This window comes from Rhinopithecus roxellana, chromosome 10, assembly GCF_007565055.1.
Source record: "Rhinopithecus roxellana isolate Shanxi Qingling chromosome 10, ASM756505v1, whole genome shotgun sequence".
Taxonomy (NCBI): Eukaryota; Metazoa; Chordata; class Mammalia; order Primates; family Cercopithecidae; genus Rhinopithecus; species Rhinopithecus roxellana.
Window position 1 is genome coordinate 134776386 of NC_044558.1, and position 23284 is coordinate 134799669.

The window sequence follows — 23284 nt, forward strand, 5'->3', positions numbered from 1 at the left end:
AAAACTACGTACGCATGATAGAATGTGGTGAACTTTGGAAATATAGAGAAGATTTTTCCTCTAATTCAGAGGATCAGAAAAGGTTTCATAGAAGAAGTAACAATTGATTTGAATTGTAAAGAATGGGTAGAATTTACATTAGAGGTAAGAGGTGTGTACAAAATAATACGTATACAGAATAATGAGTTTACATTTGAGCTATAAAGGGTGCAACAAAAGGAAATAGCGAAGTAGTTTCCTTTTATTTTTTAATTAATTTATTTTATTTAATTATTTAATTAATTTATTTAATTTCCTTTTATTCCTTTTCCTTTTCCGAAGTTGATAGCACACCATGGAAAGCTAGGTTTAGAATAGTTTACTAAAAATGGTATGCTTTAGTACTAGGCAATAGGGAGTCACAACCTAGATTGATTAGTTTAACATGCTGAGTGCAGTGGCATACACCTGTAATCCCAGCACTTTGGGAGGCCACGATAGGAGAATCACTTAAGCCCAGGAGTTCAAGATCAGCCTGGGAAATATAGTAAGACCTGTTCTCTACAAAAAATTTTAAAAATTGGCCGGGCGCGGTGGCTCAAGCCTGTAATCCCAGCACTTTGGGAGGCCGAGACAGGTGGATCACGAGGTCAGGTGATCGAGACCATCCTGGCTGACATGGTGAAACCCCGTCTCTACTAAAAAATACAAAAAAAACTAGCTGGGCGAGGTGGCGGGCGCCTGTAGTCCCGGCTACTCGGGAGGCTGAGGCAGGAGAATGGCGTGAACCCGGGAGGCGGAGCTTGCAGTGAGCCGAGATCGCGCCACTGCACTCCAGCCTGGGCGACAGAGCAAGACTTCGTCTCAAAAAAAAAAATTTTTTTTTAAAAAATTAAGCATGGTGTCCTATGTATGTAGTCCCAGCTACTCAGGAGGCTCAGATGGGAGGATCACTTGAGCTTAGAAGGTGGAGGCTGCGGTGAGCTGAGATCATGCCATTGCACTCCAGCCTGGTTGACAGAGTGAGAGACTGTCTCAAAAAAAAAAAAAAAAAAAAAAAAAAGTTTCTGTATTTAAAGAGTAGACCATCATCAAATGATTAATTGAAATCAAATCAGTATCTAATCTTCCCTGTACCTTTCCTAGGACTGTACCTGTTCCTTATAGTTGCAATGTTTAAATCAAATACAGTGTTTTATGATTTATACTAAAGGTGGTAACTTTGCTAATCAGTTGACTCAATCTAGAAAACTCAAATGTTTTTACATTTAAAATTATCTATTACTATTTACATAACATTAATATTTTAAAAGCTCATTTATGTCCTTTAAATTTTAGTGAGAAAGGTAGTGACTTAAATCTGTATTCCAATCTGTAGAGAAAAAATAAGACTGAGCATATCTTTCCTCATTTTAAAATTAGAATTATAAATTTCTTATAATTAATAACCATATAATTGCATTTATATATTATACATCATTATATTGATACAGAAATCTTAAATATCAGATCTTAATTTGAAGTGTAGGGAAGAGACCGCTAAAACAGATGCCCAAGCATTAAGCAGGCGACAGAAGTGAGACAAGCTGGCCAGGTTAGTTTCATAGTGGCATCTAGGGTTATATATTCTTTTGATCCAGATATACTTTGTTTCCATATTCAACTTATATGATTTTTTTGCTTCCACAAAGAAATATATTAATATTTTTCCTTTTTAAAAAATATTTATTATTTTCTTAAATATTGATCCTCACAGTTTATCTGTTGGCAAAGACATGCCACTTTTCACATTGCTGTAATAAGAGTCCCAGCCCACTTGGACATGTCTCCTGTGGACTGGCATCAGTGGTGGGGACTGACAAATTAGGGAACCAAGGCTCATCTAAAGGGGATTGCTACCATTGGCCCCTGTGGCCAAGGCCCTGTTTTTCCAGAGAAGCTGTTAATCTGGATTTTTTTGCGGAATAACCAATCACCTGTTTTTGAAAAACAACTTGCAGTCCAAATCAAATATATCTGTAGGCTGAATATAGTTTGTCGCTTCCTGTTTGCAACTTCTGGTCTGCATCAGCAAGTGGTAACTACATTTATATAGCTATTTTCTCTAATTTTTCTGGATAACTTGTAGAAAATAGGAGATGATTTTTCCATAAAAAGTCAGTGGCCCATAATTCCAGTTTATAAAACTTCTAATATTTTTCTGTAAAAATGTTTTTAATTCCACAAGTGCTTATTATTAGGCCCCATGCTAGAGCCTGGATTATATCAAATTCTATAAAATAGACAAGCTCTCTCAACCTTAATATAAAGTATGTTACAGCATCTTTATATGGGGTGGGCTTGATAAAAAATAAAATTGTTTCATAAAAATAAAATAGATGAAGTTGCTAGCTGAACGCTTTTACATCTGAAAACTTTGTATGCATGTCTGTCTTACACAAATACTGGCCACCCTACAGATCGAGTTTGAGGAGCACCTATATAAAAAGGAAGGGAGAAAGGAAGAAAATTACTTTCTAGTTTCATCTCACTTAAGAAAATCCCATCCAACATGGATTGTTATTTAACAAAAAACTAAATAGGCAAATTCAAGCTATAAAAGAGAGTCATGAAATGTTAAGCTGTCCACAGATTTTTGTTGTCTTCTTTGAAGAGGAAAGGAGTGATTACCACAAGGATACTTTTTGTCTTTCAAGGCTACTTAATCTATACAGATTGTGAGTAAATATATCAACAGGCTTTTTCACCGATTTTTTTTTTTTTTTTTAACATGAATTTGCTTCAGCTACCTCTGGACTGCAACACTAATTCTAAGACAAAAATCATGGAATCGATTTTTTAAAAATAATGTAACAATGTTATAGGTGATGCTCATTTTTATAGAATTATGTGTTCCATACACTTGTGACTCTCTCTTTTTGCTATTAAATGGCTGTGGCCAAAACCACATAAATTGTTTGAGTGCTGCATTATACAAACTAGTAGACAATTTATGAAACTGTATAGTGAGGTCATCTTTTCCATTCAGATTAGGCAGGATTTCTGCAACTATATCCAACTGTACTGTTTTATAATCTATAAAGGGAGAGATTCAAAATATCTTTCAAAATTCTTATGCTTATTCATTTATGTAATTAAAAAACCCTCCTCAGCACTTCTTTAAAGGACATGATACTAAAATTCGTATACGTATTCATTTATGTAATTAAAAAACCCTCCTCAGCACTTCTTTAAAGGACATGATACTATAGCGCCGCCAAGTGGCCTTTTAAAAATTAGTCTTAAAATTTTAAATCAGATACTTTTTGGAGCTATCTTTTGTTTTACTAGTAATTTATTTTATTATTCAAAAGGTATTTTTGAATACCTGTGTGCAAAGAAAGGTATTTGTTATTGCATTTATGTAAAAAGCAGCAAAAAATAGTCTTCACTATTGTTTTAGGCCACATTTGTTTTCTTAATTATATCAATGTAATTTTAGCTCCGTGAAAATGATATTTAAGTAGCTTCCCTTAAAGAAAGCAGGGATTTGCCACTGTTGTTATTTCAGGATATATATATACACATACACACACACACACATATTTTTGACATGGAGTTTCGCTCTTGTCACCCAGGCTGGAGTGCAACAGCGGGATCTTGGCTCACCGCAACTTCCGCCTCCCGGGTTCAAGCGATTCTCCTGCCTCAGCCTCCTGAATACAGTTGCATGCCACCACGCCAGCTGATTTTTGTATTTTTAGTAGAGACGAGGTTTCACCATGTTGGCCAGGATGGTCTCGATCTCCTGACCTGGTGATCCACCCACCTCGGCCTCCCAAAGTCCTGGGATTACAGGCGTGAGCCACCGTGCCAGGCTTATTGCCTCACTTCTTAATGAAAAAAATTATATTTCATTGTTGCTTGCTTACTTTTTCCATAGTACCATTGTATTTTATACTCAATATCAGATGTGGAAAAAGACATTAAAGACATTAAAAAAAGACATTAGGCAAAGCCTGTTAATTTATGTGCTTGATTTTTATCTTCATTACTGTCATAATTTACCCATTGGTGTGCCTTAGTGTATAACTTCATTTAGCTGTTTGAAGACATTTCTTGATTTTATCTTCTTAGATGAACTTTGTTAGAAGTATCAGAATTCCATTGCATTGATAATACATGTTTACATACATATTTCTAATTAATAGCTCACCTAACCCTTTTAAAAACAGATATACACAGGAGTAGGGAGAGGCTATACCATGAGCTGCATTTAGAAGCAGTGTTTCTAAGCTGTTATTGTCATTTTGACTTGTCTGTGCCTCCGAACTGAACCACTAACAGCTTGACAGGATTCAGTTGAAGATGAACAGGAGTTAAATTTTTTCACGGATACTGTCTCTTTTCCACTTAGTGTTTCCTCTACTAGGAGCTAACTGTGTCAAAAAACAGAATTTTGATTGGTGAGGGGGAAAAAATGAAGTTTAGAATAATAAAATAAATGCCTGTTCGAAATGTAACCTTCAGGTATTTCACAGTGTTGCTTATTAATGGAAGTTATTTTTTGTGGTCTTTGTAGAATCAGTTATAAAATTACTGACTTGGATATTTTAATGACTTCTTCTTGTAATTGTTTTTGCAATTTTATATTTTCAGGAAGTTGTATGCCAGTTCTCAAGCAGTTTATTAAAATTTGCCCAAGAGTAAATTCTATCACAAGTAAATCTTTTTGGAAACACTACCATTATGTTGTTACTTTATTGTCACAAGTCTCAGTAGTTGTGAAAGAGCAACCTTGGAAGTTAAGAGATTGAAGCAAAGCAGATTTCTTGACAGAATAAAAATCAGTATCCGAATACTATTAACATTTCCTAACATTTAATTTTTATTTATGGAATTAAGTTACCATATAGATGAAAGAATAAGTTATACTATATATAGACAAATATGATGGACTAGATTACATATTTAATGGCATCCACTTCAAGAGTAAAGATTTATTGATTGTTAAAAATTTTTTAAAGTTTCCTTAAAATGTTTTAGCCTAATAGTATATTACGTTAGTGCTATCATTTATTTTTATGTGCATCATCTTTTAATACTAGAAGCTCCTTCAAAACAACCTGATTATAAAATCATCCTTTTAAATTGTCTTTTTTTTTGATAGAAAAAGTTACGTCGATCACAACACGCTCGAAAAGAAACAGAGTTCTTACGGCTCAAAAGGACCAGACTTGGCTTGGATGACTTTGAGTCTCTGAAAGTTATAGGAAGAGGAGCTTTTGGAGAGGTGTGCTTGTTTTTAAAAGTCATTACTGCTGCAAATATGTATCTTAAGATAATTTAAAATGTGTGTTAAAATATAATTCGTGGCTGGGTGCAGTGGCTCACGCTTGTAATCCCAACACTTTGGGAGGCTGAGGTGGGTGGATCACCTGAGGTCAGGAGTTCGAGACCAGCCTGGTCAGTGAAACCGCGTCTCTACTGAAAATACAAAAATTACCTAGGCGTGGTGGTGGGTGCCTGTCATCATCCCAGCTACTTGGGAGGCTGAGGCAGGAGAATCACTTGAACCCAGGAGGCGGAAGTTGCAGTGAGCTGAGATCCCACCATTGCACTCCATCCTGGGCGACATGAGTGAAACTCCGTCTCAAAAAATATATATATATCTTGAAATGCCAACACTGGCAAATTCCTGCTTTCTTTAAGGGAAGCTGCTTTTCATTCCTGAACAAATAGTAGTGACTATTTAACATTTATAATATATGTTTTTATATTTTAGGTGCGGTTGGTCCAGAAGAAAGATACAGGCCATATCTATGCAATGAAGATATTGAGAAAGGCTGATATGCTTGAAAAAGAGCAGGTATGAGTTCTTTAACACATGTAATATAAAGGAGCATCCACTGACGAGGTGTTAAGAGTGTTTATATTAGAATTTTTAAGAAGCAATTTACACATCTTACTACAAAAGCTATTAACTTTTTGGTAGCCTGTTTTAGTGTTTCTCAATTCTTTTAAGGTTTCTTCCAAGTTTATAATCTATGTATTAGTCTGCTTAGACTTCCATAACAGAACACAACAGGCTGATTAGCTTAAACAACAGAAACTTATTTTCTCACAGTTTTGGAGGCTACAAGTCAAAAATGAAAGTTCGGGCAGGTTTTGGTTTCTGGTGAGGCCTCTCGCTGGCTTGCAGATGGCCACCTTTCACTAAGTTTTCACATGGCCTTTCCTTGGTGTGTGCGGGGACACACACTCCTGTGAGAACTCTCTGGTGTCTCTTCTTTTAAGGACACTAATTCCACCCTTATGACCTCATTTAACCTTAATTAATTCCCTAAGGGTCCATCTCCAAATACAGGCTCGATGGAGATTAAAGCTTTACTCTATGAATTTTGTAGATGCATGAACATTCAGTCCGTACCTCCTGAAATACCTTCTTTTCTGACTACAGTGAAAATAAAGGACAGTTCTTGGCTCCCAGAATCCCTATCATATATCAGATAATCAAAACTAGTCTCCTGGAAATTTGCTGATTTTACGTATCTCTAAAATCTGTAACTTTATAAATATTCTTGGCTCTCTCCATGTTTCCTGTGCCTTAATGCAGTTACAGGGGGTGTCTTCGAGTAAAGGAGGGATAGCTTTTTGAAGATTTAAGGAGGGAAATTGTGAAATGGTCATTTTCAGGTGTGGGAGAGCAGACCTGGTAAAGAAATGCAATTGAAGGCTTATTGAGATTTGCAGTCCTGAATTTAAAGTGAAACCCATTGGCATAGTTGGGTGATTTTTCACCCTAGTTTCAGTTAGGGTAAAAAGGTAATAGGAACTATCTGGAGACAGGGTTATAGGGGATTTTGTGATGACAGGCTATGATTCTCCAGAGGGAAGAGGTTTGGAAGGCAAGGAAGGTTGAGATGTTGAGTTGGATTAGAGAACTGTAGATAATGATGGGAATAAGGATGCAGGTAAAGATGCATAGGCTCAGAGACAAGGAGGTCAACAAGAATCTAACTTAGCCATAATGGGATTAGTCTTACTAGGATATAATAGGAAGGACAGAAAGAAGCAGTTAGTTCCAGCTGTAGTGTAGATACCAGCTACATGTGGCTGCTGGGCACAAATTGAGATATCCAGCAAATAAGACTTGGTACAAAAAAAAAAACCCATAAAATATTTCAATGATTTTTATATTGATTACATACTGAAGTGATAATATATGGATATATTAGGTTACATAAACTATATTATTAAAAATAATTTCACTCTGTATGTGGCTTCTAGAAAATTTAAAAATTACATATATGACTTGCGTTACATCTGTACTGGACAGCCCTTGGTCTAGAATATTTTGTGGGAAGTTAAGGAGCCTCTGGACCACTGCTCTTTCCTGCGGGGAGGTGGGGGGCGGAAATCTCACTGTAGCCCAACGTTTAGTTGCTTTTGCATTTTGGGGTTTTTACCCCTGTATAAATTAATTTGCATTTGTTACCACTGTGTTTTGTCTTAGAAAGCTTTTTTCTACTCAATTCTAATACAGCAGTATTTTAACTTTTATCACATTTATTTTAATGCAAACCACCCCCGCAAAATTAAGTAGCAACTAATCTCCCCACTATTGTTGTACCAGATTACCACAGGTCATACTTTCCAACCTTTGGATCCTGTTTCGGAAAGAGATCCTGTAATTTGGCTTTAAACCATTTAAAAATAATCAAGTCATGTTTATGTTGTAGCTGTTTTCCTTACATACCAGATGCAACACCAAAGTTTAGGGCTTTTCCTTACCACCTTAAATTGCTTCATGAAAGGTAATAGTTAGGCACTCTTGCTACCACTTTTCACTTAATGAAACAGATCCATAGAAATTATAAAGTATTTTCATGCCAGAAAACAAGTTCTTACTCCTCAACTCTTATGCTTTGATCTCAGAATATTTACTGCACTAGGAGTAATTCCAAATATGACACTTTAAGCAGATCATATTTTATTATCATGAAACGGTTTACAAATGTATGTTCTCGTGTGCTTTGGACCAGAGATTATAATGTTTCACAGTGAAAATAGCAAAAGCATAAATCAGATCTTCTTATTAACTTTTGGAAAAAGTGTGTAAATATATTAATGCAAAAGCTTCTGCAAACTGACCAGTTCTACAAACCCCATAAATTATCCAGTTTATAAAATTTTCCAGTCTATAACATTTTCACATAATAGTATCTCTAGTAATTATGTGTCCGAGAAATCAGTGGCAAAATCCCCAAAAGTTACACGAATTTGCTGTAGCTAGCATTTATAGATATGATAGAGGTTTTATATTATAATACTAAATATAATATAAAGTCACTATAATTGTCACTATTTCTTAAAAAACACCAAATAATGATCAAGCTGGGACCTTTGTTTAACAATTAAAAATAGTTTGCTATTTTAACCAACCTTGGCTTTGCTATACCAATTTACAGGGCATTGCTTACTCCTTTTTTTTTTTTTTTGAGATGGAGTCTCATTCTATCACCAGGCTGGAGTGCAGTGATGCGATCTCAGCTCACTGCATCCTCCGCCTACCAGGTTCAAGCGATTCTCCTGCCTCAGCCTCCCGAGTAGCTGGGACTACAGGCGCATGTCCACCACGCCCGGCTGATTTTTTGTATTTTTAGTAGAGACGGGGTTTCACTGTTTTAGCCAGGATGGTCTCGATCTCCTGACCTCGTGATCCGCCCGCCTTGGCCTCCCAAAGTGCTGGGATTACAGGCGTGAGCCGCTGCGCCCAGCCCGGCTTACTACTTTTAACTTTAAAAGTCACACTATGACTTTTATATGACAAAGCCAGGATCCTAGGCTGGGTAGAGATTCTGGTTAAAAAGTTGTTAGACTGATTCTTGCTCTACCTCAGAGGCCTTAGCCTCACATAATATACCTGTTGACCTCACCTTTTTAGACCTAAAGATATAAGCTAAAATAAACTATTTCTTGAGGTTCTCCATATTTGATGAGAATATGATCTTTCATATATGAATCAAATCTTCTGAAATTCCATCTTTTCTTCATTATTATGGATGGATAAGTGTAAGAGATGAGTTTGACAAATGTGTGATGTGTTTATGATTTTTTTTTTCAAAAATATATTCATCTAGGTGGCCCATATCCGAGCAGAAAGAGATATTTTGGTAGAAGCAGATGGTGCCTGGGTGGTGAAGATGTTTTACAGTTTTCAGGATAAGAGGAATCTTTATCTAATCATGGAATTTCTCCCTGGAGGTAAAAGCAAACATTGTATCAATGACAGACTGATACAAGCACATCTTTATATGCAATAATAATTTTATTGGTGAGGTTTACTTTTATATTCCTTGCTCTGAGGCTTTACAGTGTCATAGTTTAAAAATATTTACTATCATATTGATGCTCATTTTTACCACAAACAGATTATTTTAAAGGAATGATAAAGTTAGCACATTTTAAATATTACCGTTCTGGGTTCACTGATTGTTAGTGAAGTTATGTTAGTTTATTTTGTGTTGTTACAAAAAAAAAATACCGGAGACTGTGTAATTTATAAAGAAAAGAGGTTTAATCATTGCTCAACAAAGAGGGCAAGGGGAAAAGAATGGCAATGGAGGGCAAAGAATACTTGTTTTTTTGTTTGTTTTGTTTTGCTTTTAATTTTTATTTTTTGAGATGAAGTCTCGCTCTGTTGCCTAGGCTGGAGTGCATTGGTATGATTTTGGCTCTCTGCAACCTCTGCCTCCCTGGTTCAAGCGATTCTCCTGCGTCAGCCTCCTGAGTAGCTGGGATTACAGGCGCCTGCCACCATGCCCAGCTAATTTTTTTGTATTTAGTCGAGACGAGGTTTCACCATATTGACCAGGCTGGTCTCGAACTCCTGACCTCAAGTGATCCACCCACCTCAGCCTCCCAAAGTGTTGGGAATACAGGTGTGAGCCACTGCCCCCACGCCCCTACTTTTTTTTTAAGCCTCAAAAAATATATGAAAAAAATGTAATCAGTTATCAATTCTGTGTTGTCAGTGCACCAGTGTTTGCAACAGTTAAAACTGTTAAAAGTTTTAAAATTCTTTGAAAATAAAAGAATGTCTGCAGGTGCCTTTTTTTAGTGGGATAATGTCCCACTAAACTCCAAAAGAATATATTTGGTTTCCAGGCGCACTTATTCTGATTTTTTTGCAGTTTGACATTTTCCTCAGCAGTTAATTCTAGAAGTTGAGTGGTATATATTATTTCATTATCAGCTCTTTTGTGATTTGATTTCACATAGTCTCTGCCTTAAAACCATTAAAAGTCATGAAACTTCTGCTTATGCAATGGCACTTTTATTTGACCCAAGACAGGGTTAGAAATATACTGGGTAGATCATAAAATGCAAACTCAGGAAAGCTAGCTGGGCATGGTGGCTCATGCCTGTAATCCCAGTATTTTGGGATGCTGAGGCAGGCAGATAGCTTGAAACCACGAGTTTGAGACCAACCTGGCCAACATGGCAAAACCTCATCTCTACTAAAAATACAAAAATTAGCTGGGTGTGGTGGCACACACCTGTAATCCCAGCTACTTGGGTGGCTGAGGCACAAAAACTGTTTGAACCCAGGAGGTGGAGGTTGCAGTGAGCCATGATCACACCACTGCACTCCAACCTGGGCAACAGAGTAAGACTGTGTCTCAAAAAAAAAATCAGGAAAGCTTTTACAAGGTATTCCACCTTCGAGACATTTTCAATAATAATATATTTGACTTTCCTTTTTTAGGTGACATGATGACATTGCTAATGAAGAAAGACACCTTGACAGAAGAGGAGACACAGTTCTACATTTCAGAGACTGTTCTGGCAATAGATGCGATCCACCAGTTGGGTTTCATCCATCGGGATATTAAGCCAGACAACCTTTTATTGGATGCCAAGGCATGTGAATAAACTGGTGAATTACTAGGCTGTTGATTATTTTTTTAGAGCAGTAGAGCTGATTTTGTGAGTGGATATCAGCAACTGCAATTTAGAATATTGCTAAACAACATTATTTTATATGATAAGGTACTAGGAGAGGACTTGAAAATGAAATGACAACAGGGAATATGGTTCTCTTTTTATCTCCCTCCATTTTCTACTTTTAAAAATATCATCATCAGATACTTATAATTTTACATTTTGCTTGTATAAATCCCAAGCTAAGGATTTTTATAACAATTGGGATTTAACAGAGGAGTTTATAACAGGCTTTTTGTTTTCAAAGTTAAGATAATCTAATATTACTGGATTTTTTTTAGGGTCATGTAAAATTATCGGATTTTGGTTTGTGTACGGGATTAAAGAAAGCTCACAGGACTGAATTTTATAGAAATCTCACACACAACCCACCAAGTGACTTCTGTAAGTTTGGTTTTGTTTGTTTGTTTTGTTTTTTCCCTGGTTAAGATACTGTAGAGAACTGAAGGTTCTTTCCCTTTCCCCACTCCTTAATCCACTGTGTTTTAGATGTATATATGTGATTTTGTTTTTGTGGAGAGCATTTTTCTCTCATGATTACAATTCCATATTGTTGAAATTAGCATTTCAGAACATGAACTCAAAGAGGAAAGCAGAAACTTGGAAGAAGAACAGGAGACAACTGGTGAGTCAACCAGTTTTTAAGAAAGAATTTTGTTCCTTGGTTCTAAAATCTTAACTGGTTTTAACTTGATTATTTGTATCTTTATAATAATTAGTATTCACTTCGTAACAGTGATAGTGCTTGTTTTGGAATCACAGAGTTTTCTTAGTTTCTCTGTTAAGTTTCCTTGCCTGTAAAGCAAAGTGTTGTTTTTTACTTTATAACTTTAGAGTACTTTACTGAGCATACCTACGAGTAAGCTGTTTACTAGTAATTAGCACTTTAAATAAAACTCACTGAGGTGAATGCAATTGTAATGAATGCCTTGTGATTTCCATTTTTCATACCTGTGTTATAAATCCTGATACAACAAATATCAATCAGCAAGTAAGGTGGTTGTGAGTTTCTAAGAACTTCTTTATAGATAAAGTAAACAGGAAGTTAGGGATATAAACAGTGTTACAATAAAACATAAAATTTGAAAAAGCTGGCTTTGCCATAGATAAATTTAATTACCCCTTTAATATAGAATTACATGATTTTTCACCCTATACTATTTCCTCTCTGAGGAAATTGAGCAAAGAGAAGAATTGCTTCCCCTTCCTCCTCTTTCCCTTTGTCCTGTTAACATGGTCCATGAACCGTCTACAGGTTAAGAATGTGCCTTTGGATTTTGTTTTCCTCATTTCTTATAAAATGCCTGGCACATACAGATACATATTTGTTCAACCAGGTGATGAAAGGAAAACTCACAATTCCCTTAGGAAAGTCAATAGACTGAAAAATAACAGGCTAATAATACCCTCTAAAACCAAATAAAATGACCTTTGCATTATTGAGTTTATTATCTCATTAACCTAAGTAACTGCAAACTTCCTATGCTTGTAAAAACATTTCAGTATTTTTAAATGTATTGCGTTACACATTAAGGAGAGACACTTTGTTTTACTTTTAAAATGTGTCAGTTTTAGATTAGATTTTGCGATTGAGAATAATTGCAATATTCCCTATTTTTAAAGGGGAAAACTGAATACTGCTTAAAATTATGGTGGGGGAATTCTGTACCCCGCCCCCATTTACAAAATATTCATAGGTGATTACTCAGGTGTGTGTTTTATTATTCTTGTGGCCAGTAGCTGCCAAGCCTTAGATCAAGTGTTTCCCAAGGGAGAAGTAGAAAGGACTCAGTGTTTGGGGCAGGAAATTTCTTTAGCACTTGGATCCCCTGCCCTCTAAATGCCAGTCATGTCACTGAGATGACAAAATTGCTGCAGTCATACATTTTGCCATGGCCCCAAGAGTACTACCCCTAGTTGACAATTACTGCCTTGTAGAAATCATTTTTGTAAGATTTTATATGAATTAAGAATTAAAAACTGCATAGCTTCCTAATAGATAAGCAGTACCCTGGAACTACATTTATAATGAAAATACCTCATGCTTATTTTTATAGTTGGTAGTGTACAAAACACATCCGTTTATCATTTCATCTTCATCTCAACTCTATTAAGGCAGGTACTATTATTCCAGTTTTATGTAAGCAGAAGCCGAGCCTCAGAGAAATTAAATAATTTGCCCAAGAACACATTAGTAGTGAGTAGGGAAGCCAGGTCTTCTAGGTTCAACTTTTTCATTCTTTTTGAAATAGACTGAAGGCTATATTAAAAAAAACTTAATTGAGCTTCTTGTGGGGGCAGAAATAATATATTCTTTTAAAATGCCTGGCACATATGGACACTCTATAAATATTTGTTCAACCAAGTGGGGAAAGGAAAACTAATTCAGCATTCCCTCAGGAAAGTCAGTAGACTGAAAAATAATAGGCCATAACGTATTATCTGACTCACTACCTACCACTAAGCCTTGCACATGATAAACATGCAAAATAAACATAAGTGAAAATTTAACTCCTCTATATATTGCTTTTTCTAGTACTAAGCCATCCTCAGATAGATAGTTTTTAAATGTTAAGAATGCTGGTTTGACAAGCTGCTCCTTTGTAGGCATATTCCACAGTTGGGACACCAGATTACATTGCTCCAGAAGTATTCATGCAGACTGGTTACAACAAATTGTGTGACTGGTGGTCTTTGGGAGTGATTATGTATGAAATGCTAATAGGTATGTTTTATCATTCATTTATGTACAAAATTTTATATTTCCTTGAGTGCCACTGTTTGAATATATTACAGATATCATTGACTAAAATATTTGAGGTCTTTTAAACTTAATTCTGACGTTCCCCCAATGTTAAATACATACTGATCAGTACCAGTGAGCTCTCCAGGGATCCTGTTTCAGGAAGGTGGGTATTTAACCCAGACTCCCACGTATAAAAGTGGTTATCTTCATAGCTTTTCAGGTAAAAGGGGAGGCAGTGCTTTAAATCCTTTATTTTATTGACTTTATTAGCAATGTTATTGTAAATTGATGAATGGTGGCATTTTTGACTATTAAATAGGGCACTCAGGGTTGTTTGGTTTCTTGTAGCACATGTTTGGTGGGTATAACTTCACTGATCACAAAGCTGATGAAACGTTTTTTATTTATTTGATACCTAGGATATCCACCTTTCTGCTCTGAAACACCTCAAGAAACATACAGAAAAGTGATGAACTGGAAAGAAACTCTGGTATTTCCTCCAGAGGTCCCTATATCTGAGAAAGCCAAGGATTTAATTCTCAGGTTAGTGGTTAAATTCCTAGAGGAGTTCATAGTGTCTTAAAATTTCCTAAGAACCTAAAAGACTCATTTCACTTTTGTGGGGGAAGAGGGGATGTATACACTGATGTATACAGTCAAAGAGATCAATAAAGGTGTTTTTAAAAATGTAAACTCTTGAAGTATGTGGAAAAGAAACTAGGAATTAAAAAGAGGGAGGAGGTCTTGTATTGCTTCAGTTACTGATATATATAAAAGCAAAAGGTCACTTCTGTTAGAATGCAATGACCTGATTCCATTAAAGAGAAGAGGGAAAATGTTAATAGCAGATTCCTGTCATGAAAAGTATATATGTGAAATCTTCTAAGCAAAAAATTCCATGTGTTCCTCAACTAATATGAAGTGTTTGGTACTGCTGTGAATGGCTGGAAGGAATATAAATTGAAAAAACTTGTGGGAATAGCAGTTGGCAGCATATTGTTTTTTTAAAATCCCTAAACTATATATGATCTTTGACCCAGAAGTTTGAGGGATTTCACTTATGCAGATAATCAGATATGTATAAAGATTTAAGTACAATATGTTTATCATGATATTTAATAGTGAAAATTGAAAACTATTTAAACGTTCAACAGTAGTGGACTGGCTCAATAGTAGACTGGCTATAATATTTCTATTTGTAAGTTTTAGAAAACAAATTTATTGGCCAGGTACGGTGGCTCACACCTGTAATCCCAGCACTTTGGGAGGCGGAGGTGGGCAGATCATGAGGTCAGGAGATTGAGACCATCCTGGCTAACACAGTGAAATCCCGTCTCTACCAAAAATACAAAAAATTAGCCGGGCGTAGTGGCGGGCGCCTGTAGTCCCAGCTACTGGGGAGTCTGAGGCGGGAGAATGGCGTGAACCTGGGAGGCGGAACTTGCAATGAGCCAAGATGGCGCCACTGCATTGGAGCCTGGGCGGCAGAGTGAGACTGTCTCACCAAAAAAAAAAAAAATTCTTGAAAAATATTTAATGACTTTGGCAAATTTTCTCAGTATATCAAGTGAAAAAAGGTTGACCTAACATAGTAACCATGGTAGCAACACAGTATTTTAAATATTGTAAAAGATTAGAAGATTAGAATATTTACAGTGGTTATCTCTAAATAATGTGCTTACAGATGATTTTTATTTTCTTCCACATTTCCTACAATAAACATAGTTAACATCAATAAAAGAAAAACATACTGCTTTAAAAAAGAAATATTTGAAGTAATGCAGCTAGAATACTTTAGATGTAACTTTTGTATGATAATTTCTCTGCTTCCATGTTGTAGATTTTGTATTGATTCTGAAAACAGAATTGGAAATAGTGGAGTAGAAGAAATAAAAGGTCATCCCTTTTTTGAAGGTGTCGACTGGGAGCACATAAGGTATGTTCCTAGGCTTTGAATGGGAAAGGTCTGAGTAAAAACAAATTTCTAGAGTTGACAATTAATTTACCTCTGATTCTGCTAGATTAAATACAAAAGTAACATATAATGTCATTGATGCAATGTTTTCTGGATTATGTAAGTGAGTGGGACTATTGTGGCTACAGCCAAATGACTTATTTTAGGCTAACATCCACTTTCAGGGAAGAACATTGGGCACCTTTTTAAATTCTTACGTTCATACTCACAGTGAAGGCTGTTAACACATGAAAGATGTATTTACATTTCACACAGTGACCCCTCATTTTTGTCCTTGCTGTAATATACCACATAGTGTCTCCTTAATTAATTTATAATAAGGTACCCTCTTTAAACATTGGTTGGGCATTATACAAGTAACTTTTAAGAATTTGCTTACAGTTGTTAATTGTGAGCATTGGCTTTTTTTCAGTTTATGGCCAAACTACCGTCAGTAGGTTTGATCTGTTCTCCACACAGCAACAGTTTAGAAGCATAAATCTGGCCATGCCACTTTGCTGCATCCTTTTGCACTTGGAATACAGTTAAGAAGCCTTCACTGCTTTCTTAGGACTGCAGGATATAGCGCTTGCCTCATCTGCAGAAGTTCCATCTTGGATGGCCTTTCCTACTCCTCTTCCCACCTCCAAGTTTTGCCATTTGCTATTCATCCTGACTGAAATGCCCTCTCCCCGCTGCCTCTACTCCTACCCTGCCTAGCTGGCTCTTTTGCATCTTCCAAGATAGCTTATGTGTCAGTTCCTTGGTATAGCTCTTCACTGGAGAACCTGCTGTGTGCTAGGCATTCTGCCTATTACTGTTAACTTGTTTTTTTGAGACAGGGTCTCTCACTCCGTCATCCAGGCTGGAGTGCTATGGCATGATCATGGCTTACCGCAGCCTTGACCTCCCAGCCTCAAATGATCCCCCCACCTCAGCCCCCCAAGTAGCTGGAACTATAGGCACATGCCACCACACCCAGCTAATTTTGTTGCTTTTTTTTTTTTTTTTGTAGAGATGGGGTTTCACTGTGTTGCCCAATTGCTCAGGCTGGTCTTGAACTCCTGAGCTCAAGCGATCCACCTGCCTTGGCCTCCCAAAGTGCTGGGATTACAGGCGCCCAGCCCACTCTGCCTATTGTAATAATAGCTAATTTTAAAAATCATTTATTGTGTCCAGCACTGTTTTAAGTACTTTATTTGCATTTCTCATCTTATCCTCATATAAGCTCTATAAAATAGGAACTGTTATTATCCCTGTTTTACAAGTGAGGAAACTAAGGCACAGAGAAGTTAGAGTGCCGCAGTGTGGAGGCTTCTGAAACCACTATGCTGTATAATACTATACACACATAACTTAATTGAATAGAACTATGATACCCCCCGTTTTACAGTGGGAAGGATGCTTAGAGACTGCCAGTTCTTTTGGTTTTATAAGGAGGGAACAGTCATGGAGCAGGGACTTGGCTGCCTAAGGTCATACTGCTAGTTAATAGCAAGGAAGGTTAGCTCTCAGGCCTCCAGGGTTCTTTCCTCTAAACTAGGTTTATTAAAGTAATATACCAAGTATAAATGAGTTGGAATAATTCTGGTAAAAAATATATATGGTTTTACATAATTTGGTAAACTTAGCACCTAATAAATCCAATAAATATTTGTTGAAAAAACAGAAGCAATAAAAACTGATAGCTTCTTTTGACCATTTCTGTAGTTAAACTTTTTAGCATGATAAGAAGGCATTTTCTTGACTGGTTTCTTTTTAACTGAGTATCTTTGATTCTCTTAAAATTTATATGACAAATTTTTGCATAAAGATTTCATCACAAATATATAGTTCCTTCACCTATGTGCCCCTTATTTTCCCAAATGACTTTTTATAGATTGTCTACTAGTAGAATTCTATTCCTAAATCAATTAAGAAGGATCCCGTCCTCATAATATCTCACATACTTTATACAATTATACAATCTTTTAAATAAAACCTCTTCTTTTACTTTTCATTAGCTCATTTTTCCTCTTAAAAAAAATAGTATGAGAAAGCCTTGGTACAGAGATATAAAAATGACAAGTAGGTGGGGATGCTTACTGGGTACAAAAAGAAAACAGAATGAATAAGACCTACTACTTGATAGCACAAGAGGGTGACTATAGTCAATAATAATTTTACATTTTAAAATAACTTAGAATGTAATTGGATTGTTTGTGACTCAAAGGATAAATGCTTGAGGGGATGGACCCCCCATTCTGCATGATGTGCTTATTACCCATTTCATGCCAGTATTAAAACATCTCATGGACCCTATAAATATATATACCTACAACATAACCACAAAAATTAAAAAAAAATTTAAAATTCTAAGTAAATGAAAACATTTTAATAAAAAATTATACTCAACTATTTTGAACTCCCTTTATTCTCAAATCCACAATAAATTTCCTTGGCTTTTCTAATATCTATAAAATAGTATGCAGAATTTACAAGTAGATTTGTTGGAATTTGAGAATTCATGCCTACTCAATACTTTTTTATAGGGAAAGGCCAGCAGCAATCCCTATAGAAATCAAAAGCATTGATGATACTTCAAATTTTGATGACTTCCCTGAATCTGATATTTTACAACCAGGTAAGACAATCTATAATGTAACTACCACTATTAAAAGTCTGTGAAGATGATGGCATTTCACTAACGAAATTCCTTTAATTTTTCTCTTTCTAGTGCCAAATACCACAGAACCGGACTACAAATCCAAAGACTGGGTTTTTCTCAATTATACCTATAAAAGGTTTGAAGGGTTGACTCAACGTGGCTCTATTCCCACCTACATGAAAGCTGGGAAATTATGAATGAAGATAACATTCACCCATAACCAAGAGAACTCAGGTAGCTGCATCACCAGGCTTGCTTGGCGTAGATAACAATACACTGAAATACTCCTGAAGACGGTGGTGCTTACTGACTACAAGAGGAAATTCTACAGGATTAGGATTTCTGAGACTACTATAGGAATTGGTTGGCAGTGCCAGCTGGCTCTTTTTTTTTAATATTTTATTATTTTTGTTAACTTTATTATACGAAGGTACTGGAATAAAAGGAACGGACATCCCTTTCTAACTGCACTGCCTACATGCGTCTTAAGGTCCATTCTGCCTGTGTGTGCTGTGGCTTTGAACTGTAACACCTCTAATTAATTCAGGAGAAACACATATCATTTAAAGCAGCATAGGCTAACCTGTAGGTAACACTGCAGTATTGATGTTTTACTGCAAATCTTATGGGTCTAGATAATCAGTAAAAGCCATCTTCCATAGTTGGTGTTAGAACATTGCCCTATTGGTTTGGACATCTGTAGAATATATATGAAGACAATTTCTGTGATGGTTTTAAGAGATTTAAAAAGAAATTCACTGGTTCTTTAAAAAATATAATTTATCATCAAGTTATTACACAAACTCCACAGTAAGGAGTGACAAGTTTATAATAAGGAAGAGAAAGTTTAACACCTTCACTCAAGCACTCCACTAATATATTTACGTTGCATTCAGAAATACTGATGACCTTTATATACGTAGTCTGTATACTCATAGGGAGATGTACTGTATTATATAACATGTAAAGTTGACTTTCTTGTGACAAGAGGACTTCTTTTTTTAACAAGAGGACATGGCATTATTTTAATTTGATTATGGTGAGTTGAAATTAAGAAATGACCATGAAGGCTGCTTGTAGAATTAGTGTATTTTTATTAAACTATTTTTTTAAATGTCAAACTTCTATCATGTAAATGGACTTGTAGAGAACAAAAAGCTATTTACTTTGGTTTTCTAGAAAGTTGTTACATATCATGGCTGGTTAACTTTTATTTCTTTTGATGAAAATTTTTCCTTTGATAGTACTTGTATTATTGTGCCATTATTTTCTTATGCTCCAAATGTACCAAAGATCTTGAACAGAATGGATGTTCACAACTGAGTAGAATTTTCCTTTCCTGTGGGCATGCTGTCTTCAGACCTGACAGATTTTTGATAGAGGTCAGCTTATTAAAGGGCAATATTGTTCATGTTTAGCTACATCACTGTGGTGAATATAGATGGAATTAAGGAAATAAATGCAGGCCAGGGGGTTGTGTTGAGAGGAGAGATAATATCAGCATCAAATTCTTTGGGTATCTCCCTAAGAATTAAATAATCTTTTCTAGCTTAATATTTTAATTCTAATTCAAACAACTCTCTGAAGTTTTGGTTTCATTAGTAGTAGCTGAGGAATAATATGCTAGCAAAGAACGGCCTAATGTTTGTCTTAACTGTTAATGGATGAAATTTTTTAAAGATACAACCGTGATAACCATTATAAATGATCTGTGATCAAAATCTAACGTGATGAATTATGTGTAGGAATGTCCTCCTATTGGGGAAGGATTGCATAGGAGCATTATGCAAATCTACAAAAGCTTTTATAAATGTTGCTGCTCGGTAGCTCCACAGTGTTTTCAAAAGACCATCCTGGTTCCCCCAACTCTCCCATTTTTGGTTGGTTTCTTTTTAAATATTTGTTGAGTACTTAATGTGTTTATCTAACAGTTCACTTCCATTTTTTCTAGTCTTGATTTTTTGAGTATTTAAGGGAGAGAGCTATTAAAAACTCTGTGGATTTCTCAATTTGACTAACTCTAATTTTCCTAATTATAACTGCCTTTAATTAAATAATATTAACTTTTGCTGAGGTTTATGAGATTTTCTCACCCCACATCACTCCCCTTTTTAAAAAAAGGACTGTTTTGCTAGTGTGATAATGAATAGGTAAGATATGAAATAATTGCAACATTGTCTAGTTCTAGTATGGTAACTATTCTTGAAATGGTACTGAAAAATACCATTAATTCAAATTGACAGAGATTGATAAAAAGAAACTGATTTACCTAAGTTTACTTTTAATTGCATATTAATAGAGCATTTTTTGTTTTGAGTTCCCTCATTCTTATTACGAAAAAGAGCTTGCAAATAGTTTTACTTTCTTGGCACTGGAAGGGTAGTTCTGGAAAGCTACTTTGTTGAGAGTCTCATTCTTCCCTGGAGTTAATAGAGTGATTCACAATCTTTGGGGTTTTCTCCTCATCAAAAGCATTTCTTAAGTGCCTATCTAAAAGCAATTAAAGACTGTGTCTGCCCTTTGGAAGCTAAGAGTTCATGATGCAAATTAACTAGATAATTTGCAAAGTACCCTTGAGATTGAATTTTCTCTATTATACATTTCCCATACTTCAGGTGAATAATTTAATTTAAATGACAAAACCCTATCTAATCAACTGGGCATAATGACATTTTCTTTAAATTAGACTCTATTTTGAATTAAAAGAGTTTTATTATAAACTGTGTGTTTTTGGTTTTTCTAAGTATATAGAAAGCTTGTATAATTCAGATTTACCGATTTCCTGATTTAATGTAGACTGACTTTTTTATTAAAAATCTTTGTATTAAAGCAAGTTATGTTATTTTTCTTTTATGCATTTATTACTAACACAGCTTTAAATCTTTAAATGTATTGAAGCATTGTGCTGTCTGAAAATAAGGAATTGCTTATAAACCAGCCACTTCTGAATACAGTATATAGCTGATTTAATAAGCTAGTTAGTGAATGGAAAATAAGTGTGGAGTATTAAAAATGTTCTTTGGTTGGTAAGGCCTAAGATAGGCTTTCATTTATTTCTATACTTTTTCTGTTTTTTAAACACCTGCATATTTTTGTGTAAATCTCTAAATTTAAAATATTTTTAAGTACATTTATTTTTGGTGTTTCATTGTATAAAACCTTAGACAATCAATCAGTCAGTCCTTCCTGACAGGAGCAGCAGCTATCTGTCTTTTGCTGATCTACAAATAAATGAATTGAGAATTTAGTCCGTAGAGGTCCCTAGCTACCAAACACATTCTCCTTTGAATTGTTAAAACTCAGAACATTCAAAATAACTGTTTTGCTACAACCATGATTATTTTCCCGCTGTCTTTATTTAAATTTATTTTCTCTTTAGAAGTGCACTTATTTCTGAAAAATCTGAATGAAACAAATGCTTAGAACAAACATAAATATAAGACACTTGGGACTACTAGAGATATTTTAGATTTTTATGAAAAAAATGTGGGGATATTGCTGCTTTAAAAAGGAATAAAGTAATAAAAATATATCTTAGCTATTTTTTTAAAGCAATATAATTCAGCAATTGTCTAGAAAAGTAATCATCAGGCTACTGAGTTTGGTGTTCAGTTACTGAGTTTCAAAAATGTTTTGGTGGCATGAGGACTTTTTCATTGAAGGTAAGATAAGAATAAAAACTATGTTTACAAAATTTCTGTTGGTGAGGTTTTTTGGTTTCATTTTTTAGTTTTGAGATAGGTGTTACCCAAAACTCAAGAAAGACTATTTAGTTAATGTAAATTACTGACTTTTACACTTGAAAATCACATCAAGAACAAAATATTTGAAGTTTATATTTAAAATCTCCATTCAAATCTGTAGCTAAAAACATATAGGCTACACAAACTGTGCTATACTTTTAGGTACTTATTGGATGTATAGCTTGTATACAACTACCCAACTCGTTTCAAAACCAATTAGCAAGCACTAAGTTGAAAATGCCTCAAAATAGCATAGGAATATGTGGCCCAGGTCCCACTACCTCCTGTTCTGTGGAAGACACTGACAATCATCATGACTTTTTCCACTGAGCCTCGAGGGAGCCACTGGGAATCCCATTCAGCCTCATTGTTCTCCAGCTGTTCCCTGACATACATCATTTCAATAATGCCACTGTAAGACACAACAGTGAAAACACCGAATGTTAAAATTTGTGCATTACAGTAAACTTGGAGACTCTAAATTCATCTTTCAAAAACATCTAGTGATAAAAAGAACTTATATTTGTACACAAAATGCCTTCACTTGTTTTTACAACTCTGTAATTACATAATTACCATCATTTTATAGATGATGAACATGAGGCTGAGTGATTGTGACTTGCCTAAAACACAAGTAATAAATTGCCCTTGAACCCAACTCCAGTGTTCCCTACTCCTCCAAATCATAGAGTGAGCTTCATTGACAAATTAACTCATATGCTTCTGGGATCTCAGGAGTATACATGGAATGATAGGGCCAGAGTTATTACTTTGCATACTTTTGACCACAAGTGACAGAAAACACAAGTAAAAATGGCTTCAGTGATAAAGTGAGTATCTTATGTAACACTAAGACACAAGATAGCTTCTAGTCAATTTTAGCATCTCAGAAACATCGAGGAATCCAAGAGCAGTGGCATGCACCTGTAGTCCCAGCTACTCAGGAGGTTCAGGCAGGAGGATCCCTTGAGGCCAGCCTGGGCAACCATAGCAAGACCCTGTTTTCCATTTCTCTACTTTGTCATGACAAGGGTGTTGGCTTTGTCCTTGCTCTTGTTTTCTCAGAGAAGCTAGATGACTACAGAGACTCTAAGCATCAAATCCTCATAAAACATGTAAGGCCTTAAAAAGAGAAATACTTCTGCATTTCCACTTTTTTTTTTTTTTTTTTTTTAACAGAGTCTCACTCTGTTGCCCAGGCTGGAGTGCAATGGCATGATCTCGGCTCA

General features: G+C 35.5%; 1 protein-coding gene across 3 annotated transcripts in view; it reads left to right on the forward strand.

Moving 5' to 3' along the window:
* Positions 1 to 22006, forward strand: part of STK38L (serine/threonine kinase 38 like) — a 79120-nt gene extending 57114 nt beyond the window's left edge. For all 3 annotated transcript variants that reach the window (XM_010379863.2, XM_030939372.1, XM_010379862.2), the window contains 11 exons: positions 5129 to 5251; positions 5744 to 5827; positions 9102 to 9225; positions 10730 to 10884; positions 11247 to 11349; positions 11529 to 11590; positions 13573 to 13690; positions 14131 to 14254; positions 15552 to 15647; positions 18197 to 18288; positions 18382 to 22006. In XM_010379863.2, the coding sequence (XP_010378165.1) occupies positions 5129 to 5251; positions 5744 to 5827; positions 9102 to 9225; positions 10730 to 10884; positions 11247 to 11349; positions 11529 to 11590; positions 13573 to 13690; positions 14131 to 14254; positions 15552 to 15647; positions 18197 to 18288; positions 18382 to 18509 (1209 nt within the window). In that variant the 3' untranslated portion in view covers positions 18510 to 22006. The remainder of the gene's footprint in view (positions 1 to 5128; positions 5252 to 5743; positions 5828 to 9101; positions 9226 to 10729; positions 10885 to 11246; positions 11350 to 11528; positions 11591 to 13572; positions 13691 to 14130; positions 14255 to 15551; positions 15648 to 18196; positions 18289 to 18381) is intronic.
* Positions 22007 to 23284: the final 1278 nt, after the last annotated feature.